The sequence below is a fragment of the Rhodnius prolixus genome, unplaced genomic scaffold (genome assembly GCF_049639745.1).
Source record: "Rhodnius prolixus isolate KJV_2025 unplaced genomic scaffold, Rpr scaffold_9, whole genome shotgun sequence".
NCBI lineage: Eukaryota > Metazoa > Arthropoda > Insecta > Hemiptera > Reduviidae > Rhodnius > Rhodnius prolixus.
The window spans coordinates 19874158-19888569 of record NW_027411604.1 but is presented as its reverse complement, the minus strand read 5'-3'; the positions used below and the strand labels follow the sequence as shown (position 1 = coordinate 19888569).

At 34.0% G+C, this 14412-nt stretch overlaps 1 protein-coding gene across 3 annotated transcripts in view; it reads right to left on the bottom strand.

Moving 5' to 3' along the window:
* Positions 1-13816, bottom strand: part of LOC141454028 (uncharacterized) — a 772684-nt gene extending 758868 nt beyond the window's left edge. The window contains exon 1 of one of the 3 annotated variants that reach the window (XM_074127800.1): positions 11980-13816. In XM_074127800.1, coding sequence (XP_073983901.1) covers positions 11980-12604 — 625 coding nt within the window. In that variant the 5' untranslated portion in view covers positions 12605-13816. The remainder of the gene's footprint in view (positions 1-11979) is intronic. The other 2 variants (XM_074127798.1, XM_074127799.1) reach the window with 2 other exon arrangements.
* Between the last annotated feature and the right edge of the window lie 596 nt (positions 13817-14412).

Sequence of the window (14412 nt, the reverse complement as noted above, 5' to 3'; positions counted from 1 at the left end):
TGTTGAAAAATAAAAAAGGTTTACCCCAAAAAATTAAGTAGTTTTTATTTTTGCACGGACTTTTCAAACGACCCTCGTATTACAAAAAAATATGTAGCAAATGGTAAAGAAGTTTTATAAAACGTTTACAATGTTGTAGTAACAATTGTACAAGGTCAAACGGTTTTAGTGCTACCTCAGAAGTAATTTTTTATTTTAGAGATCTCAAGACAGATTTTTAATGAAGTCACATTGAGAAGCTTTGTTAAATCTAGTCGCGAAATTATTATCAATTATTGTCTTTATAATTAGTTGAATAAGGAGGATATAGAGACTAAATTCTGTAAGTGAAAGAATGATAGGGGTAAAGGATTATATAAATAGTTAAAATAGAACTTGAGCTGATTTGGAAGATGTTCTAGGATTCTTGAATGCATCCTGTATGCCTTGATTAACTAGAAGTAAACCGTTACAAAGGCGTTACAAAAAATTTTGTAGTTTAAGAATTTGTCGCGACCGGTGAAAATTATTATTTATAAAACAATAATAAGGCCGGTAGTGATGTACGGTAGCGATACTTGGGCAATGGCGCAAGAATGTGAGTATATGCTGGAGGATATGGGAGCGAAGAGTGTTGCGAAAAATCTACGGCCCGTTTTACATTGACGGTGAATGGAGGCTCCGAAAGAACGAAGAACTCAAGAGACTATAGGGAGAACCCGACATAGTTTCTTGTATCAAAAAAATGCAGGCTGAGGTGGCTCGGACCATGTTGAACGGATGCTCCATCATCAAGTTCCTAAAAAAGTATTATATGGACACCCGGGTGGCGCAAGACGTAGAGGTCCATCCCAGGATAAGATGGTTAGATGACGCAGAAAGAGATCTGCAAAAGGTGGGTGTTAGAAGATGACGGAAAAGCTGAAGACAGGGAAGAGTGGCATCCTCTCTTGAATGAGGTCCAGGTCCTACTATAGGACTGTAGCACCATGGGAAGAAGAAGAAGAAACCGATAAAGGAAGTTAAAATCTTTTTCGAACATCACGCTACTTTGAAAGCATTGATTGGATCGGAAGATTGATTAAAGTTTGTAAGAGGTGTTACGAAGTGAAGTAGCTGTTTTGGATCACTGGACATGAAGGAATGCTGGGAGTAGAAAGTGGATGAACTAGGAAATTGAAATCATCCTAGTCTTTCGTTGGACCCAGACCAACCTCAGCCATCTCAGAGAAATTTTGGAATTCCAAAATTAAGGAATGAAAAGTAGATGGGATGAACGATGAAGACAGGTGCCTTTTTGCGCTTAATCTAGAGGATTTATGCAGAAAATCAAGCTAAAGGTTTCTTTCGTATAGACTAATTGGAGCAGAATTGAATTGAGGGACATGATTGGACTGATTACTCCATAGTTACAGCTAACAGGACCATACCTGCAAAACATAGAGTACTTCACTGCTTAGGGGTGATTTCCAAGTTTTTATAAACAACTTTCGAACGAACGTTCAGGAATTGGTCTCCACTTGATTTGGGAAGATAAATTCATAAGAGTACCGGTAAGGTTTCGAGTGAATGTTAGCCTCTCGAAGGCTAAGGTTAAGATTTCAGTTCAGATTTTCTTTCGGGAGAGACCGTTTTGAGCCTAGGCTTTTCGGCATCCAATCGAATAATATTTTTATGTGCTCCAAAATGTTGTTTTTACGCATTTATTTTTATTTTTTGTTATTATTGGTTTAGTAATTTCAATTCTAGAAATAAATATTCATAAGAGTTTGAATCATGATTGGAAAACATTAAGAAATATGTGTAATGCGCATTATGACCATGATCTAATTCTGGCGCAGACAATGAGAAAAGCATTGGAGATTTATTCTTACTAGTTCGAGAAGCAAGAAAAGCTCTCAGGACGTAACAATGATACATTAAGGAATTGGAATGTGTGAGATGAGGAAAAAACCAATTAAAGAAAGGTTGAGAATATGGGAACCCATTGTAATCACAGAAAAGTAAAAAAACAAAACGATCTTTCAAAAAAATAAAAGAAGCCTTGGCATTAGATTTGTCTTTGACTTGGTTGAATCAACGATAAAAGGCCCTGTTCGAAATTTTAGCTTAATGACTGAACTAGTTGCGATATGAATGGCAGTGAAATATATTCACTCCTTGTCAGAAAATGAATACTTCGTTATTAGTTATAACCAGATGGCAATACATAAACTAGCTAGCCTAAAATTCACATTATGCTGGCATAAATGAAGTTACCGCAGAATCTATAAAAATGGTAGCCATCTCTAATAAAGAATGGAGTCTTGCTAAAAATGTTCCCAGGGTAATTGCATGGTTAAAGCAAATGAAAGGGTAGACATGCTGACCAAGAAAAGAAATGGAAGATTTTCAGATTACCGGCCCACTTATTTAAAGAGAAAAATTTAAAATACTGACGGTGAAAGGAAAAAATAAAGGTAGACAAAATACAGCAAGAATAGTTACTCCTACCTTAACATAACCCTAAAATTACCAAGGAGACTATAGTTTAAGGGTACCTCCTACTAACAGAAAGCGCCGTCAGGACTTTTATAGGATGGGAGCTAATCACGCAGTTTGTGGAGTATATTTACATAGAACAGGAGAAAGATATTCGCTTCTTTGTTCAGACCGTAATGAAGAGCAAAATTTCAAGCAAATACTAACCTATAAATATGAGATTATTTAAAGTTTTCAAATTTTATACTAATAAGAAAAACGAATAGAATATATCTGTGTATATTACACAATAAGAGCCGACATTGATTGGCCGAATGGCAATAACTAATGCCAACAAGACAAGAAAAGACTCCGAACAAAATTATTATTATATTATTAAATTATAGCCTAATACAACCAAGAATGTCCTTTTTAAAATCTATAAATAACCAGCTGAGATGTGTTAACGTAACGAATAGATTAATTATTGGTGCCAATTGCATAATCCAAAGTATTTGAAATACATAAAAGCATAAACATAAAAGATACGAGGTGTGGCTATTAAATAACGAGACTATTGCTATAAAACATTTTATTTTAAATTTATACATATTTAGTTATTATCACCTTCAATATACACCCCTCCCTATCCCTACAACACTCCATGCGAATTTACCATTGTTCAAAACCGTGCAGGAAGTCTTTTTCTGTGAGCTCCTGTATGAGGCGTGCCGCTTTTTCTTGCACAGCTTCAACGCACTGAAATCGTGTTCCTTTTAATGCGGATTTGACTTTTGGGAACAGATAAAAGTCACATGGGGGCCAGGTCAGGCGAATAAAGCGGTTGGCCTAAAACTGGAAAAAATAGAAACGTCTTGACAGACAATGCTGTGTGAGCTGGCGCGTTGTCTTGATGGAGAACCCCGTGACTTGTTCTTCCACAAATCGGGTCGTTTTTTTTTGCCTTACTCTTTCACGGAGTTGAGCAAACACCTCACGGTAGTAATGTTGATCAATTATAATCGATTTGTTCATCCGTTTTGGACGTGGAAGGGCGACCTGGGCTGTCATCATCTCCGACGTCTTCTCGGCCATCTTGGAACCACTCAAAAACATTCATCGCCACAATTCGTAAATTTCACAATTCGTTGCTCTACCACATTTGTAGTATCATGTTTTCGGCAAAACGAAACTAACACTTCTTACATAAACGACAGTTCCGGTCAGACAGATTTCTCTACAAACACGTGAGACGCTGCAATCGAAAGAGAAGGCTTTACGCTGCACAGCTGTCGGTCGTTAGGATTTGACCAATGAGACATCAGTCTCATTATTTAATAGCCACACCTCGTATATTTAACTAACTGAAAAATTTAAAGCTATGAATAACAGTTTTACTCCATATCCAAATATCAAAACAGAATTTAAACCTACCTTAATTAAAACCTGATTACGTAGGAATATTAAAGGTGTCAATGTTCGAGAATAAGCTATATTAAATTTGAACAAATGAAATAAAACAACTCGCCATGAAATAAACTTGACAGCCAATTCTCATGCAACACGCAACCGTATCTAATTTTATTAGGAAGTTGTAAAGTAGTTCAGGTGTAAGCCCTTCATGTGAAAAGTGGGATAAGTTTACGTTAAACCTAAGAAATTAATATTTCAATTAAACCCAGCCAGCAATATGGAGTTCCTCTTATTCTTCAAGTAAACCACATGGAAACAAAGATGGAAGAATTCGGTACGTGGATACTCCAGGCCTTTCTTGTATACTTGAGAGCAATATTTTGGGTGTTTATTTTCAATTTATTTGAATAGTATAATGGCCGGAATTGGCCGGAAGTTGTACAACTAGTTGTACAATATTATCGATGGATGACACTCCCAAATAGTAGCATCCGTTTAAGAGATTTTAGTCAACTTAAAGCACTGAGACTCATTCAAACAAATCATGAAACCATTGCGATTAAAACGCTTGGGAATATAGACAGGAATAGTTGGGAAGAATTGCATGGACTGTGAGATTACGATCTGCAAATTGTGAGAATTCCTGCAGATGCTTGAGATTACGTCGACTAGTAAAGAATGCTGAGGTCGTTTTGGACTAACCGGTTGGATATATAGCAGGAACCATTGACGATTGTGCAGAGAATTGGATTCTTAGAAGGCAGATCCTCTTCGTAGATCCACCATAGTTCGACTCCATAGATTAGTAAAATAAGTAGCAAAAGATAGTGTCTCTATTGACCTGTTGTCTTAAACAGTCTTCGGAGCTGCCTAAATCGTGGGTTCATTTCTTGTCGATTAAGAAGGGTATGTGTGAACGTATGATGTGCTTTATGATGAGCTTCCCAAGGTAGCGGACGACATCAGAGGTAGTGTATATTGTGTGTTAATCTTCATTTAGAGCAGTGATTCTCAAACTTTTTTTTCTGTCGCGGCGGCACACTTTTAACAATTTCAAAATTTGGCGGTACACTAACAATAAGTTAAGTTTAAAAGTATTTTACTTATCCATAACCCTATCCACCTGTCCTCTTCAACAGCAATCCTCTTCCTTGTACAGATCTGGTGCGCTACCTTGGGCTCTACATAGACAAAAGACTCACGTGGAACCCACACACTGGACTTAAGAGACAAGCAATGACGAAACGTGCGAAACTGCTCTACAGACTACTTGGACGACGCTCCAAATTACCCATTGAACTCAAACGATTATTAAACAGTACTATGCTCAAACCTATGTGGACTTATGGACTAGAGCTGTGGGGTTCAGCCAAACCTACAAACATACGGACTGTACAGACATTTCAATCAAAATTCCTCCGACAGATAGCTGACGCAACTTTCTACGTGACTAATCTCACTTTTCACTACGACCTCATCATCTCGCTAAGACTAAATACCAAAAATTCCACACTATTCTCTCGATTAGCTCTAATCCTCTTGTACAGTCTCTCGCCTTCTCTGACATCCCTAACAATCCTACTTGCCGACTGAATCGCCAGTGGCCCCGCGACTTCCTTACAGTCTGAAGAACTAAACGTCATTATTCTCCTATAGAGCGTGCTACCGCTGGGTAGTTTCTCTCCTCCTGCTCTCCTCCCGCACCAGTTCATCTTATTTACATCCTATTTACTTATTGTATATACTTATACAGATTGTAAATTACAAAATAAATTAAAAAAAAAAAAAATCCATAATACACTGTGTAAAATAGTTTTACTTATCAATATAATCAATCTAAAATAAAGTAATATGTACTACAAAAACAACAGTATATGTTTATTAAGGGATTAATTACAAGTCAATGATAAGAATACTTTTAATGAGAAATTTGAGCTTGAAGTTTTTTGATAATTTCGTTTATATTTGGTCGTACTCGTATAAATGATAATGCTACTCTCATATCGTCTTCTTACATTTAATATATACATATATATATTAAAACCGTGCCAAAGTAAAAACTACTTAATTTTTTGGGGTAAACCTTTTTTATTTTTCAACATAGTCTCCTTTTAGGCTTATACACTTCATCCAACGCTGCTCTAGTTTGTTGATCCCTTCCGGATAATAGGATCTGTCCAAGTCTGAAAAATAGCCATTCGTTTCTGCAATCACCTCCTCGTTTGAATAAAATCTTTTTCCCGCCAGCCATTTCTTCATATTGGGGAACAAATAGTAGTCCGAGGGAGCCAAGTCTGGGAGAATAGGGGGGGATGTGAAACGAGTTGGAACCATTTCCATTAATTTTGCGACCACAACTGCTGAGGTGTGAGCTGGTGCGTTGTCGTGATGGAAAAGGACTTTTTTGTGGGCCAATCGTGGGCGTTTCTCTTGCAGCTCGGTTTTCAAACGGTCCAATAACGATGAATAATATGCACCTGTAATAGTTTTACCCTTTTCCAGATAGTCGATGAGGATTATTCCTTGAGAATCCCGAAAGACAGTCGCCATAATCTTTCCGGCCGAAGGAACGGTCTTCGCCTTTTTTGGCGCAGATTCCCCCTTGGTAACCCATTGTTTAGATTGTTCTTTGGTCTCAGGAATGTAGTGATGTATCCATGTTCCATCCACAGTGACGAAACGACGCTTAAAGTCCTGCGGATTCTTCTGGAACAGCTGCAAACCGTCCTTGCAACACTTTACACGATTTCGTTTTTGGTCAAGCGTGTGCAATCGTGGCACCCATCTTACGGACAGCTTTGTCATGTCCAAATGTTGATGCAAAATATTATGTACCCGTTCATTCGAGATGCCCACAGCACTAGCAATCTCACGCACCTTCACTCTTCTGTCATCCATCACCATATCATGGATTTTATCAATGATTTCTGGAGTAGTAACCTCAACAGGGCGTCCAGAACGTTCAGCGCCACTTGTGCCCATATGGCCACTCCGAAAATTTTGAAACCATTTATAAACTGTTCTAATCGAAGGTGCAGAGTCACCATAATGTTTATCAAGCTTCTCTTTAGTCTCCTGAGGCGTTTTGCCTTTCATAAAGTAGTGTTTAATCAACACACGAAATTCTTTTTCGTCCATTTTTTGAAAATCACTCGACTTCCTCGATTCAAACGAATGCCAAACACAAAGAAATAGACCGATCTGGCTGAAACTTGGTGTGTGTTCTTCCAAGAGATGCTACTAACTAAACATAACCTCGATACGCGCCAGTGGTGCTATCTCTCTGACTTTGCACGGACTTTTCAAACGACCCTCGTATATATATATATATATATATATAAATTATAATTTTTATTGTATGCATTTCTAAAATTTGGTGGCACACTTCAAAACTTTCGCGGCACAGTGGTTGAGAATCACTGATTTAGAGTAATGTCTATTGCCTTCTATGTGGTTATCTATTTAAAATATGAGAGGAAATATTATTTTCTGTTGAATAAATAAGGTAAATAAGTAATGGAGAGATTGCCAAAAAAGGCTAATTAAAAATAAAATAAAATTAATAATAAATAAAGGTTAATAATAATCAAATGTATATAAATACAAAATACAAAATTGAACGGACGGATTTCATACATTGTTTATGTGTATGAAGTATCGATTAGCTTGGGGAGAAAAGATTGATTGGTTTTATTTTGTTTTTGTAGTATTTTTATTTTTGTAAAATTGTTGTCATAAAATATGCACAAAATAAATATTCTTCCTCTTCTTCTTTGAAGTTAGCTCTAATGCTTTTCAGAGTCGAGCTTTAGATATCTTAGGTTAAAGAACTATCGGAAGAACTCTTCTCTATTATTGGCCAATTTTCGGATAGATGACCTTGTCTTAACTCGCTTTTATGCCAATCGTTCGATGTAGTCTAACAAAATAAATTTTAAAAAATAATATTTTGTGTTATCGCCTTGTAATAAGACCTAAATCTGGGACAAAAATTTCCAAATTTGCAAAAAAAAATGGCTCGCCGAAAGTGCAACTTAATGAACAGATTCTTTTATTATTTCGAATGTTTTTTTTTGTACAAAAAAGGCTCCAACGATTTTATTTAAACTTTGTTTAGTGAAAAGATATAAATCTACAAAATTTATTTATAATATTTATCGTGGAAACATTGTTTGAGGTTAATTACCTTAAAAAAGTGACTTTTTCGTGAAATGAACGTTCCCATAACTGGTAAAGTATTAAGAAGTGTTAAATTGTACACAGCAAAAATTACTAGTTAAAAGGAAATCCCGGAAAAGCCTCCTTAATCAATGGATTTTTCATTTTCACATTTCCTTCTTAAATAAAAAAAGAAAAAATTTATATTTATTGGTGATTGACTCATTGATCCAAAAATAAGAAAGATTATTACCGATTTCAGAAATATTGTTTTAAATTAATTTTTGGTAAGCTTTCGACCTACGGACTAGGTCATCTTCAGGGCTTGTAACACATTTATTACGTTAACTGTTTATCAAATTAATGTAACATTGTTCATCGTTTTTGGTAACTGATTCTAAAAAGATAAATCTTTATTCTTTTTAGATCCATGAACCAATCGCCAAAAATGATGAACAATATTTATTGTGTAATCGTAGAAAAATAACTTTTTTCTGCAACCATGTAGGGAAGTTCTCATTACTCAATTAAAATCAGCTGTGTAATGCCCAACTTTACCTCACTAGTGGGGGGAAATTCCCATTAGTGTCACTTTCCGCACAAGTGAGTGGAAAAACTTTATTGTGCTTCCTTGATATAAGAAGTTTTGTTATTAACATAAATATTTTCTGTAAAACTCTAATAAGCTTATATAAATTTATTTTATTTAAATAATTAAAAAACGAATATTAAAAAATAAAATAAAAATTGAAAGGAATATAGAAATAAAAATAATACTTTAATAAATAATTAGATATTTTTAATTATACCAGTTAAAAAGGTTATAGTGTTACCTTATAGAAATTTAAAATGGATTCTAGTGATGCCTGTTTAGAAAACACTCCTCCATCAATAAAAGAAACAGCAGAAAATGTAATAAGTAATGTAAATACGTAAGTAATGTAAATAATTGTAATATAACAATTTATAATAAATTTTATATATATTATAAATATATATAAAAATATAACAGTTCATAATAAATAAATTACTTTTTGTAGACTGTAAAAATGAAATTTTTAATTTTATTAGTTAATAAATGGTTGCAGAAAAAATATAATATTTAACTCTAGTGTAAAGTATTTTCCTCACACTCGGCAATTTGCACTTGCACTCGCATCGCTTCGCTCGCTCGTGCGTGCAAACCCTGCCTCGCGTGAGGAAAAGTACTACTTTCCACACTTGTTAAATAAATAACTATTTTCTGCAACCATGTAGGAATGTTCTCATTACTCAATTAAAATCAGCTGTGTAATGTCCAACTTTACCTCACTAGTGGGGAAAAATTCCCATTAGTGTCACTTTCCTCACTAGTGTGTGGAAAAACTTTATTGTGCTTCCTTGATATAAGAAGTTTTGTTATTAAATATTTTCTGTAAAACTTTAATAAGCTTATTTAAAGTAACTAAATAATTAAAAAACGAATATTAAAAAATAAAATAAAAATTGAAAGGAATATAGAAATAAAAATAATATTTAAATAAATAATTAGATATTTTTAATTATAACAGTTAAAAAGGTTATAGTGTTACCTTATAGAAATTTAAAATGGATTCTAGTGATTCCTGTTTAGTTTTTTTTTTAGTTAATAACCCTAATGGTTGCAGAAAAAATATAATGTAAAGTATTTTCTTCACACTCGGCAATTTGCACTTGCCTTGTTTCGCTCGCTCGTGCGTGCAAACCCTGCCTCGTGTGTGGAAAAGTACTACTTTCCACACTTGTTAAATAAATAACTATTGCTTTAATTATCTTTCTAGAAGTATTAGTTTTAGGTTAGTTTTCTGTTTGCAGTTTGGATAACCTTCCTTTTAAGGTTATATTTCGGTCTAAAAATAGTAATGAGAATAAAGATAGTTGTATGAATGGTCTCGATTAATATTTTTAATTAAATCATTGGAATGCCTTCATTTCATCGGTCCTTTTAATTTTAACGAAAATAATAATTTAGATAACCTTTTTCAAGAACAACCAAAAAATTGAGCGTTGGTTTGTTTTTTTTTGCTCTAAGTAAAATTAACAGAATGAAAAAAATCGATCCTGTGAATCATAATCGTAAAGTCCTGTCACGTGTAGTGGGGGGGAGAGGAGACATGGTCACAGACGTGCAGAAGAACATTGGTGTAGTCGTGACTCATTGGCTACACCCTGCACACGTCCTCAGTTCAAGCCCTTGCTTAACTCTCCCAGAAAACAACTCTTTTGTTTCTTTCTATTCATTTAATTCTTATCAAAGCTACTCCCTAAGGTTTTTTGACTCAACACGTGTTTGGTTTTTAATTGTCTTAGATATTTTTCTAAACATTTCTATTGAGTTTTAGTTTATTTGTAAATTTGGCACACAAAAAATCGAAAGCCCATAAGCGAATGATTGTTTAAGGGTACGCAAAAAAAAAAGTTATTATGGCGGAAGATATAAAAATTATACAGATATATTATTAATGAGAGAAAAAATTATATAATAAATGATTCCTACAACTTAATTACAAAATTATTATAATAAAACTGAATAACATATAAATTGACAAGAATTAAGTACTCATTCGATGCTGCAGTATTTTTTTCGATACCAATATAATATCGAGTGATTCGATACCGATATTCAGATTGTTTTGCTGTTAATTTAAAGTTACAATACGTAAAATCAAGAATACGATTATTTATTTTTTTATTTATATAATATATGTATGTTAGAGGAGGTTCACACTAAGGAAACAATCAGGTAAAGGGGTACACTAATGAAAAAAGATTGGGAACCGCTGATCTAAGGTAACGTTAACGTTTTGACTGTTTTTACCTCATTTAGTACAAAAGATTCCTTCACAAACCAGGAATCATATTTCTGTTCCGTTCACATTATACTTTTTAAATGATATAATTACTTTAATTGTAGAATTTTATTGCAGTTCCTGAAGAAGAAACACTAGAGAAAACACCGAAGATTTAACATTTTATTTTATTTTTTATACTTTAAAAAGAAACATTCAACTTATTCATCAATTTTGAAACAAAAAAATGTTTCACTACAGATGTATATCTTTTTTTGTTTTTTAGTTATAATTAACGTATTTGTTGCGTTATACGCAACAAGCATAAATAATTCAAAATGTCCACAACATACTCAGAGTAGAGAAGTTACCCCAATGGGCTCTCTTTTAAGACTGCTGTACCAGTGGATTGTGATTTAGATTCCATATTAAGATGGAATTTTTCTTGGATTTGAGCAACTAATGTTACGAAAAGAATGTTCTAGTCTGTATGAATGATTTAATTGGTGACATAAAAAAAAAGGAGCATCAACTTATAATTTGAAGAAAACGTGTACTTAAAATCTTTACTTTTATCAGATCTCAAATAACATCTACTCTGTTATTTACTCAGTAATTACCTCTAAGTTAAGACCAAGAAAAACCTGTTTAATTTAAACAAAAAATAAATAGAAAAAGAAGAAATCTGAAAATGTGATCAATGATCAAGTAAGTTCAATTTTGAAAGCAAATTTTGAAAATTTACATCAGTTTATGAAAAATAATTCAAACATCAGTTAACGGTTTAATTCAATTTTCTTTTACTATCGATAATTGAAATTGCTATCGGCCCAGAAACAAAGTAAGTTAGCCGGAAATATTTGTTCTTTTTCCGGTATTATTTAAGCAAATTTTGCTCAGAAATTGTTATCTAAATTTTCTCTCAAGTCAGTTGCTAATCGCATATGATTTACATAATATTTAAATTATGATTCCGTTATCTGTGTTATGTGAATAGTTGGCAAGTTCATTTGCCTTCCATCATTAAAAATATTGGAGAAATTGGTTAACCATCCCACCAAAAACCATTGTCAAACATTTAAACATGATATAAATATTCTTAAATCTAAGTGAAAGGAAAGAAATGAAATCTAAAATCCAAAATTCAAAACTCCACACTAACCTTTATGCATTCCAGTAAATTTATCCTTCAATACAGTAAACTCATAAATCTGTCCAAATTCTTCAAACATTGGCCGAAGATGTTCTTCAGTTAAATGCCTTGGTATTTGCCCCACAAACAATTTCACTGGTTCATTAATACTTGTTTGGATATTTGTATGAACTGTTGATGAATTTATTGTTGCAGTTGATGATGTTGTAGATGATGATGATGATGATAAAGTTGATGATGTTGACAAGGAAGAAGACATTGCTGTGGTTGTCATTGTTGATGGAATAATTGTGGTGATCGTTGTATTAGTATCGCTTGTTGTGGCCATTGTATTTGTTGTACATTGAGATGTTTGGCTGAAATGTTGATGATTTTTTTGATGATAATGTTGTTGTTGTTGGTGGTAATGTTGATGATAATGATGTTGTTGAGTTGTAGTTGGTACTGTAGCTGATGTTACAGTCGCCGATGATGGAGGTATTAACATTCTAGTTGTTTGATTATCTTGTATCGATGTTGACGTTGTTGTCGATATACTCTTTGTATCTGGATCCGTCGAAGGCCACTTTGTGCCGGTTGTAGATAACCTCTCCCTGTACCTAACGTACACTGATTCTACTACGCACTCCAGCATGAATATTTTACAAAAATGTACTAAAAGCACAGGTTTTTTTTTTCCTCACAAATTTTTGTGAGGTTAACTAAGAATGTTTAATTTTAAGAATACTTCTAGGCAGAAAAGTTGAAAATTATACTAGATGTTGGTAAATTTAAAAAGAAAATCCACTCCGAGACACCTGTTAAGCACGATAAAAGCACCAAGTATGGTTTAAACACACTATACACAAAAACAACACTCGCCGGTAGATAGCACTGAGATACAAAATTTTGATGTTTCACCGTTCTCTTAAACAAAACAAAAGATTAAAAAGGAAAACTTTAAAAAGAAAAAGAAAAGAAAAGACAATTTTTTTTTTGTTTAAAAAGGCAAAAAAAAAACATAAACACCTACAAACGCAAAAGAAAAATTTTGTATGAAAAAAAGTAAAAAAAAAAGAGAGAGAATTTGAGTATTTAGCGAAGATAAGTGAAGAACTAGAAGTTGCAGATAGAGGGCACAAGAAACAGAATGCAAGGGATAGAATGGGGATGTTGTATAGGCTGTGGCGACCCTTCCAGTTCACAACAGTCCACCCCCACCATGCTGGCGAACGGCCCCCCTTCAACATCGGCCCCCACGGTTCAATTAAAGCGCCACCATACCGCCGCCTCCATTCACTTATATATACTACCTTGGTAGTAGTCATAGTCATCGTCGTCATCGCCAGCTTTCTCTATGTATATACACACACACACACACATATATACCGAGCTCACGTCGGAGGCGGCCGTTCAGATACTGCACTCCACCTTCCCCTTCTCTTTTACCCAGACACATTCTCCTTGTCATATTGGGGCTGCCTTCGCACAGACCATACTCTCTACTAACTCCTTTGAAAACATACACCTTGTATAAACCACGTGGTCAATTCTCATCTGACATCCCAACCCCTTATATTATATAACAGCATCCTTTGGGATCTTCTACTAATAGAAAGTATATACTACTATAACTCTATCATAATGTTGGAGGCGATTGCATAGCCGAAAATAACTAAACTGAATACACGCATGACCAACTCTTACTACTGGACAAAAATAGCACCATCTTTGTAGTCTAAAGTTTAAAGAAGTATTAAACAAATTAACTAATTTTTTGAAATCTGTGAATGGATTAGCTGGGATTATTGAGAATTTAAGAATTTCATTTACCATTGTTCAATAACTAAGAGGCAATGGATTTTATTTCTCATATTATTAATCCAAAGTAATTCCACTTAAAGACCTTTACAGTGAGTAAAGTAATAATAAGGAAATCAAAACTGTTCCTTTAGACAAAGACACTTTAGTACTCCAAATTCTATAAAAGAATATCAAAAATCCCAAATTTTACTCATATTTACGGACAAGATATTAAAACTATCCATTAGGGCAGAGTATAAGGATGATCGTCAAAAACTATCCTACCCAAAGAAGCCTAATGTTGAGTCTTAACTTTGAAAAGTATTTTTCTTTTAGCCTATTTCAGAAAAAAACAAAAAATCTCCAATTTTCTTTGAAACACAAAACATTTCCTTGTCAACTGCCAGGAATAAGTCAAAAAATATTCTCGAAATTGATTTAAAATTATAGAACTGAATGTACTTATAAACTAGAGCAGGGGTTCTTTAACCTGGGTTCCGCGGACACCCTAGGGTTCCCTAGAACGTTGACAGGGGTTCCGCAAGTGATCACTATTTGTTAAGCCAAAACGCACGTAAAATGGAAATCATCTATACAAGGAATTTTTCATGCAGGAACGAGGTTAGTGGACTGTCTTATTAAAATATTAGATTAATATAA